General features: G+C 41.7%; 1 protein-coding gene across 6 annotated transcripts in view; it reads right to left on the reverse strand.

Annotated features, from left to right (window-relative positions):
* Positions 1-24,138: 24,138 nt before the first annotated feature.
* LOC117356575 (autophagy-related protein 101) overlaps positions 24,139-26,201 on the reverse strand; it is a 56,149-nt gene continuing 54,086 nt past the window's right edge. For all 6 annotated transcript variants that reach the window (XM_033935962.1, XM_033935963.1, XM_033935959.1 and 3 more), the window contains exon 3: positions 24,139-25,263. In XM_033935962.1, coding sequence (XP_033791853.1) covers positions 24,859-25,263 — 405 coding nt within the window. In that variant the 3' untranslated portion in view covers positions 24,139-24,858. The remainder of the gene's footprint in view (positions 25,264-26,201) is intronic.

Consider the following 26,201-nt stretch of genomic DNA (forward strand, 5'->3'; position numbering starts at 1 on the left):
TCACTATTCCCTGTGCTACTGGGAAATGTAGTTTCTCTTGCAGAGTTCCTACAGCTGTTTGGGAAAAGCTAAACTAGTCTTTGTCTTCTTGGGCATTGTTTGAGGAAGCTTTAATGAAGGAATACTTTGCCCTGAATATTCCTGGGAGCTGCTCTGGGTGTTATGCTAGCAGTTTTAGGAATCATTTTACTGTTTTTATTAGATTCCTGTTCTGGTAAGGATTCCTTACAGCTCACAGGGGCTGCCCTGTGACACTATGTAGGAAAGGGGAAGTACTACTGATAGGTGATTTTAACTTGCCAGACTTTGAATGGACCATCCCAGCTGCAAGGAAGCGAGGAGATCTTGGATTAGCTACATGAAAAATTGCTCCAGCAATTAATTACAGAATGATCTTCTTCCACTGCAGGTAATTGACAGAGATTTTAAGAAAAAATGGGATAAGCATGTGGGATCTCTTCATGGAAAACCAAAAAAACCTCTGTGGATTTTCTTCTTTGTGGATATTTTGGGGTCAATTCCTTTTGTTTTTTGCTTATTTCTTCATGGAAGAAATTAGGGGGGTGGGTCATTAGAGTGGGCAGACTTGGTGGGCCGTGGCCCTTTTCTGCCGTCATTTTCTATGTTTCTAACCCACGCAGGATAGAACTGTTCTAGAATTGATGCTTACAAATGGGGAAAGTGTTTCTGAGGTTACGTTGGGTGATCATTTGGCATCTAGTCACCACACCTTAAGTACTGTGTGCAGTTCCCACATCTCAAAAAAAAGGTAGAGAAAAGCAACCAAAATGTTTAAGCAGATGAAAAGAAGCTTATATGAGGAAAGGTAAGGGCTCTTCAGCTTGGCGAAAAATGGTTATAGATTAGCAGACAGAGCGGGTTCTAGGTTAATGTGCATAATATATACACAGAACAGGTTACAATTTGCCATACTTATAATACAGTGTGTTCATCCTAATTTGATATCTATATGAACAAGGTAAACTCTAGACTTTCAACACACTTAATATAAAAATTAAAAATAAACACCTCAGCCATGAATTGCTAAGCTGGTGGCAGGCAAATATTGATAGATATTCAGTGTCTTGAAAGTCTAGAGTTTGCCTTGTTCATATAGATTTCACTTTACTGGCAACGGATTGAATTAAAAAGCACCACTAATATCCTAATTTGATATACATAGATGATCTCAGTTTAATATACAGGTTAACTTACATAGTAGACATTTCTTTCGTATTCATACAGGCATTATGTGGGGCTACTGGATGAAGAGGTAAGTTTTTATTGCTTTCCTAAAGTTCAGAAGTCCCTTCGAGCGATCTGATCTCTTGGGGGCAGTTGATTCCAGTAGCTTGGTATGAAATGAGAGTAGGATCCTTGTCTGCCATTTTGGAGTTGGAGGGAGATGTGTTTCCTCCAGGGAGTGGAGCGGCCTGTTTGGGATGTATGGGGGAAGCTAAGCTGAGATGTATTCAGGTGTCATGCTATGTAATGACTTGTATGCTAGCTGGCCTTTCACCTCACCTCGCTGGGCTCCCAATGCTGTTCTTCTTGGTCCTTTAAAGGGCTTAATTTGTTCTTCTATCATTTAAGGCAGTGACAAAACTACTTTCAGGCTCCTGATTCAAGACCAGTGTGCACCTTCAACCCCCAAGCTGTCATAACCCCCCCTCCCCCCTTTTTACATAGCCATGATAGAGGTGTCTACCACAGCCCAGAGCGCTAAATGCTCGATACTGCTCCAATGCTCATAGAATTCTTGAGAGTCGGAGCATTTAGCTCCCCAGGCCATGGTAGAAACATCTACTGCAGCTCAGTAAAAGAAGGCCATAATAAGAATAACAATCTTCCAAATAAATAAAAAATACAAATAACTATTCTCAGGTGCAGAATCTTACGAAAACACAAAGAAAAAATTTTATTCTTTCAGACTTAAAGGCAAAAGCAACTAATTACAAGCCTATAGAAGGGAAATAAATATATTAGGTATCCAGATCTGCTCCCCCTTGTGGAAATTAAAGTACAGTGGATACTTGTAGCTTTAATAAAAACTAAACTACACATTTATGCAACTTATATTTGATGATATGGTTGCAGGGACATTTTAGAAAAAAACAACACCCCCATCTGTAAAACAGCAGAATGTATTATAAGAAAGTATTTTCTCTTTTGAATCTCTCTAGAAACATCTGGGAACATCCATTTATTAAAATGAAGAAAAAATCTTCTCTTAGGGCTAGATTCACGAACCTGCCCGATCGGGCCTGATCCGGGCAAGTCCGATGAATTCCCTAAACTCAAATATGCAGATGGGGGGCGATTGAAGGAACGCCGCCATCTGCTGGCATGGATCGCAAGTCTGCAATCCCAACGCATGTGCAGACCATCTGTAGATGGTCTGCAAATGTGTCTAGGCCCAACTTTTTTTTTTTTTTTTTAACTTTCATGCGCACTGACTCTCCTGCTCTCTCCTTCCAAGTCCTGCTCTTGCTGCCTTCCCTGCAGTGCAAGCCGGCAGGTTTAAAGCAGGGCTGCACTGCGGCGTGCAGTCCCGTGGGTTCACACTGCAGGGAAGGCAGCAGAGCGAGGGGGAGCAGAGAGGACATGTCAGGCAGGCAGATCGGGGCTGACAGGGCAGAGAGCAGGGCTTCAATAGTGCAGGAGAGTCAGAAAGACATTTTCGACTGCTTCCCAGCAGTCGCTTCTTCAGTTGATCGTCCAGCCCAGTCGGATGTGAAATTTTGTGTTGTGAATTGCATCCCTGCCTACTTTACATGCGTTCCCCCTCTTTTGCATGCACAAATTGGAAGCAGATCGCAGGAGAGATAAGTGAATCAGGCCAGAGGGAAATTTGGTCGTAAAGGGGTCGCAAACCGATCGGTACACAATCGGTTTGCTTTGTGAATCTAGGCCTTAGTGTACATTCAAGTGTCTGAATGGTAGTTCGCCTGTGTGCAGGTTACAGACCGTCCACATCAGCTTCCTTGGTAGCTTCTCCTCAACATAACACATTCCTCCTCCCTCCCAACCTGTGTTTACATTAACAGGAATCACCTCCAATAGCTTGAAAGTTTTATTTTCACACCTCTTTCTCTTGGCCATGCAACCACATTATCAGCAATTATTTCTGCATTAGTCTTCCCTTTAATTGCTTTTGCAAGAACAAAGGGGTTGATTCTGTAAACGGTGCCTAGAAAATGGGCATCTGCCAGGTCAATCACAGACAGGCACCACTTACAGAATTGTGGCAACGGTGGTGTAGAAAGGGGGGTGCGTGGGGTTCGGTCCGACCTGGGCGCAGTCTTCCTTGGGGCGCCGGCACCCCTCCTTTTCTCTAGCCCCCTTCCCACTCCTCCCCCAGCCGCAAGCACACCTCTTCCCTTCCCCCTGTACCTTTTTATCGTTGGTACGAGCAGCCACGAACTTGCTTCTTGCATCGGCTTCGGTTCTCTCTCTGATGTCACTTCTGGGACCCGCACCTAGGAAGTGATGTCAGATAGCGCCGAAGCCGATGCGAGCAGCAAGTTCATGGTTGCTTGTGCTGAAGATAAAAAGGTAGGGGGAAGGGGAAGAGAAAGGGAGAGGGGTGCCACTGCCCCTGGCACTGCTCACCCGCTCTATACCACTTAAAACACTTAAGTACCAGTAGGTGTAATCTAGGTGACTGCTGGCATCTAACTTTTGGCCACTTTTTGAGAATCTGACCCAAAATGTCACAGATATCTGCCTCCTGGCTCCATACAAACCCTGTGATGTTCCTCTTTCACCATATCTGGATACATTTTGTCATTCTCTTCTGCCTTTAACATGACCCTGATATCATCAGGACTGCCATCAAAGAAAATGCAACCGATGCCATTCTGCTGCAGTTCCTCTTCAAACTATACATCCAGTGTTTTCATGATTCTCACCCGAGCCCTTTTCACCTTGTGATCACCAAAGCAGCGTCCAAGTGAGTGATGAATCCTGTATCAATCCTGGCAGCAGTAGCAATTGCTCCCGTCTCTTAAACTGGCAAAGGCTATGTTGGTTATATCCACAGTATTATATTTTGGCCTCTACCTAGATTTCTCTAGAGCAGGGGTGCCTACACTTTTTGGGCTTGCAAGCTACTTTTAAAATGACCAAGTCAAAATGATCTACCAACTTTAAAAAACACAAAGCACACAGTACACAGAGAAAATGTTAATTATCATTTATATTTGGGGGTTTTTTCAAAGAGGTCAAGGCAGATGACTTTAAAATATGCAAAGTCACCTCAGTAACAACTATACAAAAATATACAAATATACCCCCTTCCCTTTTATTAAACTACGATAGCGGATTTTAGCGCAGGGAGCTGTGTTGAATGTCTTGCACTGTTTCCGATGCTCATAGGCTCCTTGCGCTAAAAAATGCTATCGCAGTTTAGTAAAAGGGGACCATAGTACAAAATATAGACAGCAGATATAAATTCTCAAAAAGGACACATTTTGATCACTAATTCGAAAATAAAATAATTTTTCCTACCTTTCTTGTTTGGTGATTTCATGAGTCTCTGGTTGCACTTCCTTCTTCTGACTGTAAATTCAATATTTCTCTTTCTTTCTTTCTGCCTCCTGCATGCTTCCTCCAGTCCTGACTTCATTCCATTCCCCAACCAACATCTCTCTCTGTCCCTCCATGAGTCCAACTTTTTCTTCCTCTCTCTCTCACTGCCTGCCCCCTGCCACCCGACACACTCCATTCCCTAACCAACTTTTTCTTCCTCTCTCCCTGCCCCCCTCCCTTTCTTTTTCTCTCTCCCCACCTCTCTTTCTTTCTGCCTGTCTCTTACTTTTCTGTTCTTTTTTTCACTCTTCATTTTGCGCATTTCTTTATCCTCCTTGCTTTTTGCCTGCCCTTTTTTTCTGTACTTCTTGGCTTCTTGTCTCAGGGAGGTCAACTGGTTCAATCCAATGAGGTCCAACACTCCCAGCTTTCTCTCTTTGACCTTTAATAAAAGCTAACCCAATCATAGGAATCTTCTCTCTGCTGAAGTCACAAGACATGTGTATTCCACTGACGCAGGTAGAATTGTAGCCCACATCAGTACAACTCTTATTTCTCACTTGCAGGTAAGAATGTCCATCAGTATGTCAAGCTTCTCCATAAATCTGTCTTTCTCCTCCAGTTTTGCTCTGCCTGCAGAAACTTTGCTGGCTTGTTCCCACATGGATTTCAACTTTTCTTTAATCCTAACATGGCTCTTTAAAACAGGACCACTGAAATTTGGATTTGCTTTATAACACTCAGCAAGGAATCTAGTCATTAGGTTATTGGCCAGTTCATCAATGCTGTCATTTTGTCTGTCTTGATCACTGATATCTCTCAAATACAACTCATATCTAATGAGTTCTCTGCAAGTTGGTAGCTCAGGTACAGGTAGTGATCCCACCAAATGATGTAAATCTGCGTTTCTCAACTCAGTCCTGGAGTATCCCTTTGCCAGTCAGGTTTTCAAGATATCCACAATGAATATGCATGAAATAAATTTGCACATAATGGAGGCAGGGTATGCAAATCAAGTTTATGCAAATTCAATGTGGATATCCTGAAAACCTGACTGGCATGGGGGTACTCCAGGACCGAGTTGAGAAACACTGATGAAAATGAGGCCAAACTTGCAGTCTTGTTTTTCTTTTGGACATTTTCAATATTAGATTATCACTATGATGACGCTATTTTGAAAACCTGTAGATGAGAAAATGAACCTGATGTGTTAGCGTCAATAAGGGTAAATAAGTAAGATAAACTGATAATTGGGGCCCAAAAGGCATTAATATGCAATGCAAACACATAAAAACGATTACACTGGTTAAAACTCATTTTGGTGCCTCAAATGTTACACCTGTTTCTGGGTATATTTGACCTGCTGATTCAAAAAAATGGCATCAGTTTTCTCATATCAGCTCCAGTTTTTGAAATACAGAACATGTGTCATATACCACTCTTCACTCATGAAAATCAGGTTTCTTATTTAAAAATTAGATATACCGCCTTATCAAAATTCAAAGCGGTTTTACATAATATAAATAATATAATAATAATAACTTTATTCTTCTATACCGCCATAGTTGTGAGACTTCTAGGCGGTTCATACCGAAGAGAGCTGGACAATCAGCAAAGTTACAATGTGTTGAGATCCGGGATACAATATACAGAAACTTACAAAAGCATATAGAATCTTACAAAAAAGTCCGAGATACAGCGTGTAGGGTCTTACAAAGAGCATATAGAGTCTTACAAAAAGGCAGAGAGATACAGCATATGGAGTCTTACAACAGCAGAGTCTTAAAAAAGGCAGCAGAAAAAATGTTATACATTTCAGATTTGAAAGCAGGAGTGGACATATGTAGTGTTGGGTGTAGATACTTTTTTAGTTGACAATTCTGTTGAATAAGGCAGTTTTTATGGCTTTTCTAAAGGCCTTATATGTCAGTCTTGCTCCATTTATGTAGCTGTCTAACCAGTGTTGTTGTTTGTTGGCTTGGTACATAAAAGTTCTATCCAGGAAGGTTTTGTATTTGCAGTCGGTAATGCTCGGGTATGCAAATAGGTTGCTGTTTCTGGTTTGTCTCGTAAGATTGTATAGAGTGAAGTGAGGAAGCAGGTATGTAGGAGCTAGTCCCCAAACCAGCTTGAAACATATGCAAGAGAACTTGAATATTATTCGTGCCTCCATTGGCAGCCAGTGAAGTAGTTTGTAGTAGGGGCTAACATGGTCATTCTTTTTCAATCCAAATATCAAGCGGACCGCTGTGTTTTGGACAATCCTAAGTTTCCTTACGTTTTTTTTTAAGTATACCCATATAAACAATATTGCAGTAGTCCAGTGTTGAAAGCACTAGTGATTGCACTAGTAGTCTAAATGATAGAGGGTCGAAATATTTTTTGATGGACCTTAATTTCCACAGTGTCAGGAAACATTTTTTTACTACTATCCGCATGCAACAAAACCCAAATTTTGAAGGATCTTCTTGAAGATCTCAACCCCGGATTCTTATTCATCACGGAAACTTGGATCGCAAAAGACGACATATTCTCTCAAAACGAACTCTGTTCTCACGGTTACCAAGGTCTCTTCTCCCCCAGAATTAACCGAAAAGGAGGTGGTCTGGCACTCCTCCATAAATCATTCTTCGACGTCCAGCTCCTCGAAAAGTGTAGCCATGCCTCCCTTGAATACATGCTAGCCTCTGTCAATGACGAGCTCCACCCGCAATCACTAGGTATCCTGCTTTTATATCGCCCACCTTCATCCCCCTGGAACAAATCATCTGACCTCGTCCTTGAGACCATTACAAACGCCTTCCTCAAATTTCAAAGATTACTAATCATTGGGGATATTAATCTTCACCTAAACGATACCACCAACAAGGATGCAATTGATCTCAACAACTTCCTCACCTCTTTAGGCTTCCCCCCACCCCCGGCTCCCTCCCCAACCCATGAAAAGGGGCATACGTTAGACATCATCAGCTTCATCGACCTCACCGAATACAAAACTTCGATCGACGACATTCGCTGGGAACCCATCCCTTGGTCCGACCACTTCCTAGGGGCTTTCTGCCTCCCCATTTTCATGTCCCACCTCGAACCCCCTCCTCGTTCCTCCAATCCCATTACCTTCCGAAAAAAAATTGCGAGCGATTTGTTCTGGGCCAAATTCCTCAACCTAATTCCCACCATCCCAAACCCTTCAAACCCTGAATCCAACTGGCACAATTGGACCACCCTCTCCGAGACCACCTACCACTCCCTTGCTCCTCTAACCACAAAAACTGTCTCCTACTCCCGCAAGGCCCCCTGGTATCTTCCCTATCACAGACAACTAAAGCAGAAATGTCGAACACTGGAACGTCAATGGAAAAAATCCAAATCCCCCACCGACAGACAGTCCTGGAGGGCTCTTATTAAGTTCTACAATACTGAATTAAAAAAATCAAGGAAGAACTACTACGGCAACAAAATCTCCAGATCCAACAACCAAAGTAACACATTGTTCAACATTTGGCGTTCCATATCCACTAAACATGATTCCTCCTCACTCCCCTCTTCTCCATCTGCTAATGATCTAGCAAAATTCTTCAATGAGAAAGTGACTACCTTATGATGCTCCTTCCCCCCAACACCCGACTACAATTCTCTGGTGCTCACTACCTCCAACCCTAATCTAACCGAGGCCAACCACATCCCAGCCGAAAGATCCTGGACCGCCTTCGAGCTCGTTTCTGACTCCCAGGTCTCTAAACTCTGCCCCAAGTTAAAATCCTGCACCTGTACTTTGGATCCTTTCCCCTCCTACTTATACGAGAACATTCCAGCACAGGCCATCTCATCTCTCACCAAACTTTTAAATTCCGCCATGCTCTCAGGCCTATTTACTACAGAAATGGGACACATTTCCCTATCCCCTCTTTTGAAAAAAGCTGATCTGGACCCCTCCACTCCTTCCAGCTATCGCCCAATAGCTAACATTCCTCTCCTGACCAAAATGCTGGAGTCCATCATACAGTTTTATAAGGCAGTAAATATCTGTTATACTAAGGTTAATTACAAAAGTCAAAAATAAGAGACCTTAGATATAAATACAGTTTATCCCGTTTAGGACCTCAGCGGTGCTAACTGTGAGAGAGTTTCATTCACAGATTACAAGCACAGAAGTCTTCATCGGTCATAATTTTTTATATTTTTTCATATAAGTTTCGATTATAGTACTTCATTTAATAAATAGATTTTTGAAAAAAGTACTCATCTCTTTGTTAAAGAAGCATAGCAGGGGTTCTTCACCAACATAGGCTATGTTTCGCCCAGGGGGCTTTATCAAGGTATTTCCCCTTTATTATGCCAATTCCATGAATACTGCCGGAAAAGTTTGCCATCATAGCCATCATAGCCACCCAACTCTCATCCTATCTAGAGAGATTCTCTATTCTCCTACCCTACCAACATGGATTCAGACCCAACTACAGCACTGAATCCCTTATAGCCTCTTTAATTTCGAAGGTCCAACAACTTCACTCCTGCAACAAGTTCGCTGTACTTCTTCAATTCGACCTCTCTGCAGCTTTTGACATTGTCCACCATGACATACTAATCCTCCAACTTTCTGAAATCGGCATAAATTCCACAGTCTTAGATTGGTTCGCAAAATTCTTACGTTCCCGCTCCTACCTCGTTAACACAAATGGTACCTCATCCTCCCCTTGGAAACCGATCTGCGGAGTCCCTCAGGGTTCACCTCTATCCCCGATTCTTTTCAATGTTTATATGTCCTCCCTGAAACTCCTCCAACTATCCACCTCGGAAACACTTTACACCTACGCCGATGACATCTTTGTACTTCTAGAGACCGACTCTAACCTCACCAACCTCTCTGATAACATCTCATCTTGTATAACAAACCTCCAATCCTGGGCTCTCACCATTCAAATGAAACTAAATGAGACCAAAACAAAACTACTTTGGCTCGGCCCGAAATTGGATCAGCTACCCTCCCACATCCCACTTTCCTCTGGCACCAATCTGCAGCTTGAGCACTCTAGCAAAGTTCTGGGAATCATCATCGACTCCACACTGTCCTTCAACGACCACATCAACTCCCTAGTAAAAAAATGCTTTTTCAATCTTCATATGCTAAGAAAAGTCAGATCCTGCTTCCACCAACAACATTTCGCTGTCCTTGTCCAATACATCATTCTATCCAGACTTGATTACTGCAACTCCATCTACCTAAGCCTAACAAAGAAAAGTCTCCTCAGACTCCAACGGATTCAGAATACTGCAGCTAAACTAATCTTCACAAAAGGCAAATTCGACCATGTCTCTGTCTAAGCTTCACTGGCTCCCAGTCACCCTCAGGGTTCGCTACAAATGCGCCTGTCTCACCTTCAAATCTCTTCACGGCATCCTTCCTCCCCTCTTTCCTCTATTCTGGCTCTCAAGTACTCACTCCACCAGATCCACTCAGAAACTATCCTTCCCATCTCTAAATGGCATTTCCCATACAGGAAAACTTGGAACATCCCTCCTCTTCAGGATCACCAAGCTGTGGAACAGCTTTACAGCCTATCTTCGGAGCTCAACCTCCCTCCAACACTTCAGAAAACATCTGAAAACCTGGCTTTTCTCCAAAATGTAACCCCCCCCCTCTCCATTATTCTAAGCCCCCTCTTAACTTCCCTAAGTCCCCTTCTTCCTTCCACTGGAGTTCCTTTCTTTGTTTTTAATTCCTGTAAACCGTGTCGAGCTCCACTTCCGTGGAGATGACGCGGTATATAAACTTAAGGTTTAGTTTAGTTTAGTTTAGTTTACTATGTTCATGTATTCCACCATTGTCAAGTGGGTATCTAGTGTGACTCCCAATATTTTTATTCTTTTAGTAATCAGGTACGCATGATCTTTTATATGTAACGTTGTATTGGTAATTTTGTCTGTTGGGCTTGCAAAATACAAAGTATAAAAATAGCGTACGTAAAAAACAAATTACACATAATGCTACAAACAATCAAACGCACTGACAAACATTAACTTACCGATACAGGATGGAAAAGGGCAGAAATACAATTTGTATAAAGAGAAATCTACTTATTTCATGCGAAAAGCATAAGTTTATGATACACAATTTCCAGTCAAAGTTCCTTTTGTAAGTTTCTTAAAGTGGGATCTGCCAGGACAATCCCGCATAAGATTCAAACAATAGTCTGCCATCATGTGTGAATCCCATCTTTCTTGGTATCTTGCTTCCATTTGGGGTTTAAAAAAAAAAAAATTATTTATTCATTTTCAATAAAATTATCACAAGATTACACTTTTTACAGCAACATGAAAAGTATAAGAACATAAGAAAAAAAGAATAGCCTTACTAGGTCAGACCAAATGGTCCATCAAGCCCAGTAGCCTGTTCTCACAGTGGCCAATCCAGATAACTAGTACCTGGCCAAAACCTGGTAACATTCCATGTTACCAATCCAAGGCAAACAGAAGCTTCCCCTATGTCTTAATAACAGCCTATGGACTTTTCCTCCAGGAATTTGTCCAAACCAGAGGAAAATGAAAAACAGATTAACCAAGAAAGTTTTATTTCCTAAATAGACCACAATAAGAGGGGAGTGAGTTCACAATAAAAGGAGTATCAATTGAAGAAATAAAGTATAATGCATCCACACAATTCCATATATCTCTTATTTGACTATATATATATATATCTTACTTGACCATTTTACACTTGATTTCAAACAATCTTCTTGAGATCAAGAAAAGATTTCAACTGTTCAGGAATTTAAAAAAACATAATTTAAGTCACCCAAATAGATCAGGCATTTACATGGATAGAGTAACTTAAATGAGGCCCCCAGATCCAAAACTTCTTGTTTTACGGTTTAAAAAAAAAAAACCCTGACGTTCTTGCATCACTTTAGTCACATCTGGGAAGACCAAAAGTTTCTGACCAAAAAAGAGAGCTTTTGAATTACAGAAATCCATTTTCATGATATTATTCATATCTTGTTCATAAACAAAAGCAGCAACTAAAGTAACTCGTTGAAGACTTTCCATCACTGACTGCTCCAAAATCTCAGATAAATTATTCAAATTCAATTTCTAATTTTCAAGACCAACAGAAGATTGCATTGGAACATCACCATCTTGGGTACTTCTCTTAGGCATTTCCAAGTAAAATAATCTATTCACAGGAGGAACCATATCCGAGGAAAAATGTAGAACTTCCAAAATGTATTTTTTTAAGCATACGTTTTGGCAAAATCCCAGGATACATAGGAAAATTGAAAAACCGAAGATTTAGGGCTCCTTTTACTAAGCTGGGCTAGCGTTTTTAACGCGTGCTAGACGCTAATGCCTCCAGCAGGGATTTGCCCTCACTTGGAGCCTCTGGCGATTGCATTCCAACCGAACCTGCTTGCTCAGTCGGCGAACCCACCTCCAACACAGGACACGGCAGATGAGTCAAATCCGGGGAAGAAAGAATAACAGAAAGCTCAGCGACTCCTTCCACATATGCTTTAGCAGGTCTCTCACCACCGGTCAAAGTCGCTGGATTCCCAGTGAGATATTTCTCAATGTTTTGTTGCAGCGGAAAGGAAGTGTGGTCCAGTGAGGAGGTAACCTGCACATTTCCTTTCCTTTTAATATGCAGCATAATAAATTGTGGCAAAAACAAGAATTCACAGCTCAACACAGAAGAGAAGCAGAGCTCGCCAGGTACGTGCCGCCATCCTGGCCACTCCCCTCTGGCTTCCATTGTTTTTAATGCTTAGTGAAATCTTTCACCTTGCTCTTCGCTTAAGTCACCAAAGTTCTCTGGGAAGTGATTTAAGTGACTGTGCAGATAATAGATTTTAACACTCATGTTACAGCCAAGCCTGTTGAAATGAAGGTGCATATCTTCTAATAATTGTGTGTAGTTGTCTGCCTTTTTGTTGCCAAGAAGTTTTTCACAACAAGAACAAATGAAGACCAGGCACATGATTCAATTTCATTAATTGATGCTATGAAATGTGGGTCATTTATAAGTTATCTGATCTGTGGACCATCGAAAATTCCTGCCTTCAGTTTTTCCATTGTAAGTCCAGGAAACATATGTGCTATGTATTCAATGCACGAACCGTCTTTATTCAAAGCCTTTACAAATTGTTTCATCAGGCCTAGCTTTATATATATGATTCTATCTCGTGCTACCAAAGGTTCATTGATTACATTTTGTCCTCCAACCACCACATATTCCCTTGGAGGCCAATCTTTTTTTGCCCAATGTTCATGTTTGGCTCCACTATCCCAAACATAGGTAGCGGAACGGGGGGCCACAGGGCCGTGGCCTACCCAAAAATTTGATCCCTGGTGGTCCAGGAGAGCAGTGGGCAGGAGCGAGAATTCCACGCTCCTGCCCACTGCTAACCAAGTCAGTGGCAGCAGATTTCTTCAGCAGCTGAGCAGCAACCAGCAGGAGCGCACTTTGGCGCTGCCTGCTCAGCAGCTTCTTTGATTGGCTCCCTCGCAGGGAGAGGTGGGTGCAGGGGTTGGGAAAGACAGATACTGCACGTACTGGGAGAGGGATGGGAAGGACAAATGCACGGGCTGGGGGGGAGGGGGTTAGGAAAGGAGGTAAAGAGAGTTGCTTCTCAGGTACAGTAGTAGAAAGGGAGAGACCTAAATGCTGCTGGTGGGGGAAGTAAAAGTAAGAGAATTGTTGGACATAGGTGTGTGGCGCGAGATGATGTATATGGGGAAAGGAAGAAAGATGGAGAATTGTTGGACATGACAGTGGTGGAGAGGATGGAGGGAGAAATGTTACACTGGGAGAGAAGAGAGATGACCCAAAGAAGGGAAAGATGTCAGACCACTGGAATGGGAAGGAGAGAGAGAGAGATGCCAGACCATGGGAGAGGAGAGAGATTCCAGGCTATGGGAAGGAGAGAAGAAAGATGCCTGACCATATGAGGAGGGAAGTGGGAAGACAGAGATGTCAGACCATGGGAGAGGGAGGAGATGGTGCATAGCGATGGGTGCGATAGGGAAGGGTAAGAAGAAATGCTTCTTATGGATAGATGGGAATAGGGGAGAAGAAAAGAGAGATGGTACACATGGATAGATGGGGAGGGAAAACATGGAAAAGTAAATTTTGAGAAGAAAGCAGAAAAATGGAAGAAAGTTGAATGTTAATGCTAAAGATGGATGTATAACTTTTTTTCCAATAGAAACAGGGAATATATATATAAAAAAATGAGTCAGTAAAGCTTGTTGGATAGATCAAGAACAAACCGACTATAGTGATAAAACTGGTCTCAAGGGAGTAATCCTATATTTATATGGTACGCTCAGAGATATGAAACTCCAGAAGAGGGGGAGGTAATCCCCTCTTAAATTTAAGAGTTTACCAGCCAGTCATTGTGAACTTCATATTGAAATTACTCTCTGAGACCTGTAAGTTCAATTTAGTTTTAAATATATAATTTCTTTTTGTGAAAAATCTTATACGTTGAGATTTGCATGTGAAGAAATCACTGGAAGGCTAGATAGACTTCACTTATCTTTTGAAAAACATTCTATACAGACACAGACCATGCAAGTCTGCCCAATACTGGCCTTAGTATATATGTATATAGTAATAGTAATACAGACATAGGAAAACTCACACCCCATTCTCATACCCTCCAATTAAGGAGGTCAAACGGAAAAAAACTATATGATGGCCTCCTGGCCACTCAAGCAGCCAAACTAGACAACCAAATTGCCAATCTACTGGCAGCATCCCTCGACTACAAGACTTTTAGAAAAGAAATAAAGACCATACTCTTCAAGAAAACTCTGAAAAAAGAAATAATACCGCAAGTCTCAAACTCCACCCCTCACTAAAGCCAACTACCCCAAACAAATAACCTTACCCATTTCTTACTCTTTTTGAAAATGACCAATTTTTTTTTTTTTGCAAGTTCTTGTTGTAATTCATCTTGCATAATTCTTTTGTAATCCGCCTTGAACTGCAAGGTAATGGCGGAATAGAAATCCCTAATGTAATGTAATGTACTTTGAGTTTATGCAAAGGGGTATTTGCAAAGGGGTTATCTATGTTCTGCATGTATGACCAAGGCCAGGTGTTCTGGTAGGAATGAATGTTGAGAAACATACAGTGTGCTTTGCGTAGTTTAATTTTGTGGTTAACTATTATGTATTGTTAATAAGATTATATTGTGTGTTTATATGGAAAATGAATGGGAAAAATGGTATTACAATTAGTACTATTATGGGGATGGGGTCTGGGTTGGAGCTTGCAGGGCCCCCCCAAAACAAAAAAGCATTCCACTGCCTATGATCCCAAAGGCATAAAAAGCAAGGATACTTTGTGTAGCCACTTTGTTGACCAAGAAGAAAATTAACCATCTTCAAGTCTACACAAATCACCCATTGATGTTCCTGGTAATTTATCTTTGCCAAGACTAAAGAGATGGCCATGTACTCTTCTTTCATTCTGGTGGAGTGACCGATTGGAATAGAACCATAAATTCAACCATATCGAAAAAACTAGAGCTGATGCAGTCTAATCCAGTGGTTCCAACCTTGTCCTGGAGGACCCCCCAGTCCAGTCGGGTTTTCAGGATAGCCTTAATGAATATGCATGGAGCAGATTTGCTTGCCTGGCACCTCCATTATATGCAGATCTCTCTTATGCATATTCATTAGAGCTATCCTGAAAACCCGACTGGCCTGGGGGTCCTCCAGGACAGAGTTGGGAACCACTGGTCTAACCAATGCAATTTTCTGAATTAGCGCCCCAAATAACCCCAGGAACAGGTCAAAAAATCCAAGACACCAATAATTTTTTTTTGTTGGCCTGTGTTATCAGATAGATAGATAGATTTAAAACTGACAAATCTCTGGGCCCAGATGGAATCCACCCGAGAATACTGAAAGAGCTCAGAGACGAAACTGCGGAGTTACTACGGCAGATTTGTAACCTATCCCTGAGAACAGGGGTAATCCCGGAGGACTGGAGGATAGCAAATGTTACACCTAACTTCAAAAAAGGATCGAGAGGCGACCCAGGGAACTACAGACCGGTGAGCTTAACCTCAGTTCCGGGGAAGACGGCCGAATCATTGATCAAGGAAAGTATCAATGAGCATTTAGAAAAAAATAATCTGATGAGAACAAGCCTGCATGGTTTCTGTAAAGGAAGATCATACCAAACGAACCTACTTCATTTCTTTAAGGGGATAAGCAAACAATCGGACAAGGGTGACCCCCATAGACATCATATATCTGGATTTCCAAAAAGCCTTCAACAAGGTACCTCATGAGCGCCTACTAAGAAAACTGTGGAGCCACAGGATGTGGACAGATGCACAGATGGATCAGGAATTGGCTGGTGGACAGGAAACAGAGGGTAGGAATAAAGGGACATTACTCTGACTGCTGCACGATTTAAAAAAAAAGAGAGAGATCAAGTATAGGCAGCCTGAGAGGTGAGCTGAGGGGAAGGAGGCAAGGAGTGAAAAAGTACAGAATGAAGGATGGGAATGAGAAAGGAGACGGGGAGAGAAATATAGGGTTGGAAAGAGGATAAAGAATATTTGCAGAGAGGGATGGAGTGAGCAGAGAAAAAGGTCTGGTGGGAGAAAGGGAAAGAAAGAGAACAGTGAAGAGGAGAAGCAAGAAGGGGAAAAGAAGTAAATAAGAAAATGGGTACATGAGGGCAGGGCAGGGTGTGATAGCCTGGACAGGGAGGTGCAGATCTACAAGGGGGGCAGACCTTCAAGGATGATGGCACAGGCCTTCAGGGGGGCCCTGGTGTAGAATTACATGGAGGGAGGGGGCGGTTCAAAGAGACGTGCATATGCCAGACTTGGGGGGAAAGAAATAATGGGTCTAAAAACAGAGGAGAGGGAGAGAGATGGTGGACATTGGGATTTAGTGAGAGAAGGAACAGAAAGGGAGAGAAGTTGGACACAAGGGATGGTGTGGAGGGGGGATAGAGATACTGGAGAGGAGGGTAGTTGGGAAAAGAAAGGGAGATATGATGGACCTTGGGGTGGTGGGGAAGGAGGGAGAGATGCTGGATGAAAGAGTAGTTTAGAAAAGGTGGATCTGTGGATGAGACGAAAAAAAGGAAAGATGCCAGACCTCCGGAGGAGGGAAGGGAAAGGGAAGGGGAGGACAGAGATGGCAGATGGATGGTTAGCACGGAAAAAGAAGAAAGATGGAGACCCTGGCAAGCAAGTTATCAGAAGACAACCAGAGCCTGGGACCGACAAGATTTGAATAATGACCAGACAACAAAAGGTAGAAAAACTAATTTTATTTTCTGTTTTGTGATTACAATATGTCATATTTGAAACATGTATCCTGCCAGAGCTGGTGATAGACCGCAAACGTGAGCTAGGATTTAAGAGAGAGAGGAAAAGTCTTTGTTTGTTTGTTTATTTTGTTTACACCACAGCGCCAGTGTGGTTAGGAGAAGGCAAAGGGGGTAAAGAGGCTATAAAATAAACCCACCAAGATGTTTGGAAAAAAACACCCAATTGGGCAGGAAAATCAAATCAAATCGAAATGTTTTTTCCTGAATCGGGCAGTACTATTCTGAAGGGGCTAAAAGAAAATTAGCAAGATAGCCCTAATTTCTCTTTCTACAGCATCCTTCCTGATTGGCATAGATGTATGGAAAATTCACAAGCAGTGACTATAATGGGTGGGAACTAGTGCTGCCTGATTCATTGATTTGAACCAATTCATTTCAGTGAATCTATTTGAATCTTTAAAAAAAGATCAGATGGTTAGAAGAATCTCCCTCCCTTTTTAAGGAGGGATTAATTTATTCTTCCCCTCAATCATCCTTGTTATCTGGACTGGAGGTTTCTGGACAATCCTTGGGGCAAGCTAAAGAACTAATCCCAGGGCAGATGATTACTGGGCAAGGCTCGGACATTCTCCCCAGGGATAAAGTGATCACTCTAAATGATGTTTGGCTTAGCATTAATAGAATAGTCATCATTACAAAAGACTGTTATGAATTTATGTCAATTTTCATCTGATGCAACAGTTAAAATTAAAGAGCAAGATATCAAAATTGGAGAAACAGCTGTGAAGTTTGAAAAATTAGACCAGGCAGTAGGTACCCTACAAGCTAGTGCTGTTTCTAATATAAAGGATAGTATGATGATACATGCTAAATTAGAAAAAATGGAAAACTCTATCAGGGGTAAAAATTTTCGCTTGTTAAATTTTCCAATCACACATTATCTGTCCCTGATGGAGCTCTTGAGAATGTATTTTAAAGAGATATTACATTATACTAAAGTGGAGACCTTTGAAGTTGATAATCTCTATTACATCTCAAGAGACTCTAAGGAAAGGGCAGATGAAGATGAAATGGATAAAATAGTGTCACAGTTTTTAGAATCATCTAAAGACACAATAGATAAGCGAACAACTCTTTTCGTGACCTTCACGACAGAGCTTGAAAAACAAGATGTTTTAAAATTATATTTTTTGAAAAAACAAGAGATGTTTTGCGGTCAACGGGTGATAATGTTTCCGGATGTCTCTAGACAGACTCAGTTCAAAAGGAAACAGTTCCTTCAGCTAAAGCCTAAGGTTTTGGCAGTTGGAGCTACTTTCTTTTTGAAATTTCCATACAAATGCCTTATTTCGTATGGTAGTGATAAATATGTGTTTTATGATCCAGTCCAGTTAGAACTTTATTAAAGAGAAACCATTGTTGAAAGTTTAATTTCTCATACTGATTTTACTTTTGGAGGATGTTGTATAAATATATAAAATGCCAGTTGCCTGTCCCTAGATAAGTAGACGGAAAGATTTGATGTTTTATGTTTTATTTTTTAAAATACTGGTGACCAGTGATAATGTGGACTAGGACATGGTTGAATTATTGCCTAATATGTTTTGTTGTTCTTTATATGGAATTTGTATTTTTTGTGGTCATTTATGAATATTTGTTATTAAGACATAACGAATAATCAAATAAATAAATAATAAATAAAAAAAAAATATCAGATTCACCAATTCAGCGAGTCCTGAGTCTCTTCCTGGTCTCCTAAAGCAGCAGCAGTGGTGGTGGTAGTGAACAGGCTGCTCTTGGCCTGACCTCTGGGGTTTACCTCTGATGATGCAGCAGAGGGAAGCCCGGGGAGTAGGCCACAAGCAGCCTATTCACCACCGCTGCTGGTGCTCTAGGAGTCCCAAAAGTTGAGGTCTCACTGGAAAGGGGGGGGGGGGTTCAATCGATCAGGAAGTGCTGCACAAGGGGATAGGAGGGAGGAATGGAATTCCCTGTTCCTGCGCAGAATCTTGCCACGTTGGCAGTGTTAGCACCAAATCTCGAGTCACAGTACCAGCAGCAATTCCCATGTGATGCCTGTCACTGACCCAGAAGTCTCTCCGCAGCAGGGGAGGGGAAGTCTTCCAGGTTAGCAGCAGGCAGCATGCGAGACACTGCTGATACTGCAATTTGAAGAAGCAAATCTTGGAGTACAGGGGAGGAAAGGAAAGTTGGTGGCACAGGGGGAGAGAAGAGTAAGGAAAATTGGTGGCACAGGACGAGGGGAAGCTGAGAGGAAGGAAAGATAGTGGCACAGGGGGAGGAGAAGGAGACATGGTGCATGGAGAGGGATAGAGAGATGCGCCCTCACATGGAGTACTGCATCCAGCACTGGTCACCGTACATGAAGAAAGACATGGTACTACTCGAAAGTGTCCAGAGAAGAGTGACTAAAATGGTTAATGGGCTGGAGGAGGTGCCATACTGTGAGAGATTGGAGAAACTGGGCCTTTTCTCCCTTAAAAAGAGGAGACATGATTGAAACATTCAAAATATTAAAGGGAATAGACTTGGTAGATAAAGACAGACTGTTCACACTCTCCAAGGTAGGGAAAACGAGAGGACACTCTCTAAAGTTGAAAGGGGATAGATTCCGTACAAACGTAAGAAAATTCTTCACCCAGAGAGTGGTGGAGAACAGGAACGCTCTTCTGGAGTCTGTTGTAGGGGAAACACCTTCCAGGGTTTCAAGACTAAGCTGGACAAGTTCCTGCTAAATTAGACATACACAGGTGAGGCTGGACTCATTTTAGAGCACTGGTCTTTTTCCTGGGAGTCACCGCGTGAGCAGACTGCTGGATGCGATGGACCACTGGTCTGACTTAGCAGCGGCAATTCTTATGTTGACATGGGGCACCAGGGAGAGAGGTGTTGGACATGGGATAGATGAGAGGGAGATAGAGAAGTTGTGAGATGTTGGATCAAGGAGCAGAATGGAGTGATGGAGGTATGCCTGGACATTGGAGTGAGGGAACAGTGTGAGAAAAGCTGGACCATGAAGTGGTGGGGAGAGTGTAGCAGGGAGGAGATGGGGAGATGTCAGGCTATGATGGTGGAGAGAAGATGTTGGGCTACAAGGGTAGAGGAAGAAAGATGCTGAGAATGGTAGAACCCTTAGGGGGAAGAGAGGGTGGAAAGGAAACGGATAAGAGGATAGATACAACAGGGTAGAAATATGGTAATGGAAGTAAATTGAAGATGAAAGGGAATGGAGGTCTGAGGAAAGAATGAGATGGGGAATGGGAGAGAAGATGGAAATTTGATAGGTAGCTGAACAAGTGAAAAATAGAAGAAAGGCAGAAAAGAGCTAAAAAGGAATGATCAATATGTCTGAGGCAGTGTAGTGAGGGAATAGACAGGAGAGAGTAGAAAGACAGATAGCAGCCACTTGAAGGAGAATTAGCAGATGATAGGAAAGCAGAAAAAAAAAACTGGAACATGATGAAAAAGAGAACATCCAGCCAACAAAGGTAAAAGAAAAACATTGTAACTGTTTTGAATAGAATATGGGTAGTTAGCAAAATACTGTTTTTAACATAAAACTTGCATAATTTGCTAATTTTGTGAGCAGAATTTTGAATTTTTTGCACAGAATTCTGCCAGGAGCAAACAAGAGGTAGAAAAGGGTGAGAGGGAGATATCTTGCATATGGTGGAGGGGAGGGAGATATATATGCATTGTTAAGAGAGAGAAATGTTGAACATAGGGAGGAGGGCAGGGAGAGACAGTGCATGGGGAGAGAGAAAGAAATGTTGCTCATAATGGAGGGGAACAAGGGAGAGATACTGCATAGAGGAGGAGAGGTTTGACCCAGGGCACAAGCAGGAGGAGCGAGATGGCAGAAAGTGGGAAAACAAAGCAAATTTGCTTAACTGTAACAGGTGTACTCCGTCGACAGCAGGGGAATGCAGTCACACTTGTTGGTGAAGTCCTCTGATTGAGCATGTGTGCTAATGCTCCCCCCTAGCAAATATCTTGAATGGGGATGGATTTCAAATTCACTGTTTAAGAAACTGTAGCTCGTACTTTATGAGACCCAATTGAACCAGATTGTTGTAGGTTTGTTCTTGAGTAGCAAAAATTGATGCATTGTGTTATCCAAGAGGAAAGAGCTCTTTTTGATGCTGGTTTTCTCTGGTAGCTGGATTGTATGAAATGAATAGTTGGTTTGTGTGATGTAACTATCAGTTGCTTTGAGATAAAATAGTAATGTCTTCTGCAATCTAGCGTGTGCAGAGATTGCTCTGCTGTAATGAGGAGGGAATAACGATGGTAAAGTTATAGTCTGGTTTAGATGAAAATCTGACAATTTTAGGAAGGAATTTTGGATGAGTTTTTTTTTTTTAAATTAATTTAACATATTACAAAATAAACTCTTGTTAAAGCACCACAGTGAGTTCTAAAATGAAGGAAAAAAGAACACATGTATACACTTCCTTAAACCACAATTTAAGCAGGAGAGCGTAGTGTGTACCTTGTACCAATTAAATAAGGAATACAAAGTATTATGATCAATAGGCCCTTAGCATTATAACCAGTCAGCTAATGCTCAAGCAATTTTTTTAATCCAAAAATGGCTCTGGAATGGAAGCACCAATAGATCTTGTTTCCTGACGCATTGCAAGAAACTATTTTCTCCTCTCTTGAGTAACTTTAGTTACATCAGGATACCTCAAAAAATAGTTCAGAGGAATGTTGGAAATAAAGGCTTATGAGTGTTCAAGTCCTGCTCAAAAACAAAGGAGACCAACAAAGCAGCCCTAACAGGTGAAATGTTATTTAAATCCATTTGAATAGTTTGGGGGTTATTACCATTTATTGCTCCTTGGAGGTATAAGTTCTGAGGAATATTTCTTTAATCATTTCTAATGGAGAAATTCCAAGGGTTTTAGGGAAAATTTAAAATTTACAAATTTAGTCTGCGATTGTAATTCTCAATTTTCCTCTGTTAGTGTGAATATTTTAAATTTCTGAAGAGAAGATACCTTTGACTGAATCTGTGTAATCATGGTCTTAAAATCTGAATTACTCTGCTCAAAATATTTAACTAAGTCATCCATTTTCCTTCCTAGAGGTTTTACCGCTCCGGATGTCTTGGTTTCAGCAGTATTGAGTTTCTGAAGCAAAGCCCAAATTGCTTCCAGCATGACCACTTCGGTTCTCAATTCCATCGCTCAAACGCTTCCATTCTTGGATCCCTCTTTAGGCAATTCATTAGTTGCAAGTTCAGCAACTCCACTGAATGTAGTTGCTGCTGGACAAGGAGAAATCGCTGCCGTCTCATGCCCCAGCACGGAAGCAGCTACTCCTTCCTCATTAGGTAGGTTCCAATGGTGAATCTCTATTGTTTGTTGCACTACGCCTTGGATAGAGATTCCCAATTGCCCATATCAACTCTACTATCAAAATGGTTGAGATGACCTCTTGCAGCAGTTACATGAGACTATAACTAGAAGTCATGCAATTTTGTTTTAATGTATACATTTTTATACATGTTTATTAGATTGACAATTTAGTTTTTTGGGTTGTTAGGTGTTTTTTGATTACTGTATTAGTGACCCCTAATGTCGGGTCTACTTTACTGTATATTCTGGACTGAAATAAACAAGTTTTGTTTTATCCTGCTGCCTCCTTTGGATTGCTCATTGTCTGTTCCCACTTGTTTCTTTGTTAGCAGTCATGAAGCCATTTTGAGAGAACAGCCAGCAGGGGCAGGAGTACCTGGAATTGCTCCTGCCCCAACTAGACCACGGGAATTGTAAGATAGGTCTAAAGGGGGTGCTTGTAGGAAGGAGGGGGTCAAGACAAAGCACAAGTTTTCAGCTTTTCACTGAAAAAAACTAGTTTAGCCAATACTGAAACCATGGCCACAGCTTTGGTCAAAACTAGGCAAAAATTACTTGGGGCCCTGTTTCAACACCATATCCAACCCAAAATTCTGTCAGTATGATTTGCAGTCCCTGACAGCTGTGCACCAGCCCCCAAAGTAAAGGCTTCACACAATCAACAAGGACCTCTATGAGCAGTGAAAATGAAGTTCTAATCAGAAACACCAGATGTGAGGAGAAAGCAAAAGAATAAATCCCACAAAGCTGATGCTGCAGACTATGTCGGCACTAAACATTTTGTCCAAAGCTCATAAGATACCACAGCCCAATAAGTAAGTAATGAAAACCCTTTCCACCCCCTCCAAAGAAAAAGACCCTCAGTACTCACATACCCTTAGAGCAAATTAACTGTAGAAGGTTCTTTTCACTCAAGGAGAATAAGCTAACTTGGGAGGGGAGAGAGGGAGGAGCTGACTCCTCTTAGAAATTCCCAGGCTCCTGAAGAACTAACTTCTCTTCAAAAATTATTTTTTAAGTAAAGAGAAAGGCACACCCATTCCCTCAACTGATTACTGTATATACTCAAATATAAGTTAAGACCCACATTATTCCCCCAAAAAAGGAGGAAAAATGGTCGACTTAAATATAAGACGAGCAGCTTAATATTCAAGTGCTTTGCCAGGATCTACACCCAGCACCCCCTCTCTCCCTTACTAGGATCTGCACCCTACCTCTCTCCCTCCCTCCTCTGCCAGGCTCTGCACCCTGTCCCCCCTGCCTATTGTACTTCCTCTCTGCCAATATCCTGCATGCCGCCATGCCTTCCCTATAACCCGTGTATCTGGAATCCCTGGTAGTCCAGTGATAGTGGGCAGGAGCAAGCTTTCTGTGCTCCTGCCCCGAGTTCTGACAGTTCAGCTATATTGAGCAGGAGGGCACTTTGGGTTCTGCGTGGCTTCCTGAATGGCTGCAGCAAGTCTCATGAGAATTTGTGAGAGCCATTCAAAATTGAAAGTTTCATATTAAACTGTACCTGCTGTGCACCTCCTTGCATTAATCTCTTCATAAGTGCAGTTAATAAATTCCAATAATAAAGGACAGAGCCTACAAGTCTTTAATCTGTCTCCATCTGCTGGCTGATGGGCATAACCCACAAGTTCTGAACTGGTCTGGTAAGGATGCTAAGGAAGGACTAATTTACTAAGCTTTTTTCATCAGACAGACAGAAGAGAAAAGCTTTAGCACATCAGGCCATGGGTGTTTCCAAACACAGGCAGTGTCCTCTTCTAGAGGCTTTAAATGTTAGCTCTACAACTTCTCAGCTCAGGCCAACAGTCTAGCTCAGACTCAGGTCTCTTGCACAGCAACATTCAGCTAGTTAAGGTGAGACCAACATGAGATTAGTCACTCAGGAAAAGGAAGACATTTTATGGATGCACCTCGTTTGCAGTTCAATGCTTTACTGAAACAGTACAACTTCACCACAAATTTTATAATGCAATTAAAATATACTGGAAAGATATATGTAGCAAAAATCAGATCTTGTCAGAATGGTGCATGTTAAACAGGTCATACATGTTTTATAAAACAAGGGATGAAGTCTTCTTGCTTTTCCCAACATTACTGTCTGTACTGGTTTTACTAAAAGGTGGAATAAAAGATATACTAGTAAAATTCTTATTATACTACACAGATGCTCTATTTCAAGTAAGAATTGTTCACCGCCATATGTACAGATTACTTTACAGACAGAATACATGAGAAGCACCCGTTTGTATTGGCATCTACCTTTATTTCTTGCCATAACCCTAAAGTTCCTCTAGTTCACTATAGTGCAAAGGTGCAAGACTGAGGGATACCGTCCAATAAGTAAAAATTACCAACTAACCTCCGCCCCCCCCAACCAAGCTATACACCTTTAGTGTCACAACTGTCGATACAAGAAGTTTCTGCCTCATTCATAACTCTAAGGAATGAACAGATAAAGAACCAAGTCAGAAATTTACAAAAACTTAATACTACTTTTTCCTCAAACAGGTATGTACTCTTTCCTTTCCAGCTGCCTACATATAACCTTTGTAAATTACGCCACCTACAGCAAACTGAGGCTGATCACAAAATCTCCCAACAAGCTGGTAATTGTACAATGAGTGGCTTTATCTAGAGAGCCAGTGTGTCCTTGATCAGTCTTCGCATTGTGGTGGTAACAGAGGTGCCAAGTGAATCTGTAATTTGGTAGGAGATTTTGTACAAGTAAGGTTGAACATCCTTTAAACTCGTGTCAAAAACATTGTCCACCTCCGACTGTGTTGGCATCTTTGGCAGGTACTCATGCCTGTTCATCACTTCCACAATATTGATGATCTTTTCACCAAGTTTCTCCCCCACCTTTTCCCGGCATATCTGTCGCTCTTGCTCATTGGCCAAGTTCACCACGTTGACCTTGATGGTCCACACCTCCCAAGGGATGCACTCATCTGAAAAAGGCCAACGTGACTTTTTTTTCTGATAAAATTCCAGGCATATTTGTCCTAGTCCATCACTTCCAGAATTCTGCAGAGCATCCTACAAAAGAACAGAAAACATATATTAAATATGGGCAAAAAAGCCCAAAATGCACATACAACCAAATATTAACTTTTTTTTGCTACTGTGTAAACTAAAGTTTTATGGAAAGATTAGGTTCTTAACCTCAATCTTCTTTCTAGTAAGATAGACACTATTCCTGAACCTGTGGGTCATCAATCCGTTCCTGCAAGAATTCCTGTATAGCCTCATTAGCATTATTTTTGCTCCTCCTTACATCCCTCTGTGCTGTCCTCCAATTCCTTAGTTCATACTAAAGCAGATACTCAGACCTGGAAAGGAAACAGAATAGGGAGGGGTACAGGAACTCTTCCAGAAAAACATGTCAGTTCAGCTTGTATCAGTAACATAACAGAAAAAACAAACAAAAGCTTACCATTTGCAAAACATAATAAGGTGAACACAATCAAGTCACCACTCTGAGGGTAACCTGCACTAAGAGTGTGGGAGATTCTACAGATACCCCCTAGATTCATTAATGCAGCAGTTGCGTCCTCTATCCTTGTTAGAACTGAATAAAGGAAAGAATCAAAGTGTCCAGATGCCCCAGCACATTCGAGGCAGTAAGCAGGCAAATGAACATCTGACAGGGTGGGCTTCAGGAATAGAGTGTCTGTCTACTAGAAAGAAGATTATAGAGGTAAGAACCTAATCTTTTTTCCTTCTAGTGTGACAGACACTATTCCTGAACCTATGGGACATATCAAAACAGTCTCTCAAATTTAGGGCAGGACAAATGAGCCTGCTAATAGAACAGATGATCTGAATGCGAAGTCCTGTTTTCCCACCACGTCCACCCTTAAAAAAAAACAAAAAACTTTGTGAATGTATGGAGAAAGGAGCAAGTTGCCTCTCTACAGATTTCTTCCATTGAAGATTATGTCCTTGAAGCAATGCTTCTAGTGGAGTGTGCTTTC

Source organism: Geotrypetes seraphini, chromosome 3 (assembly GCF_902459505.1).
Source record: "Geotrypetes seraphini chromosome 3, aGeoSer1.1, whole genome shotgun sequence".
NCBI lineage: Eukaryota > Metazoa > Chordata > Amphibia > Gymnophiona > Dermophiidae > Geotrypetes > Geotrypetes seraphini.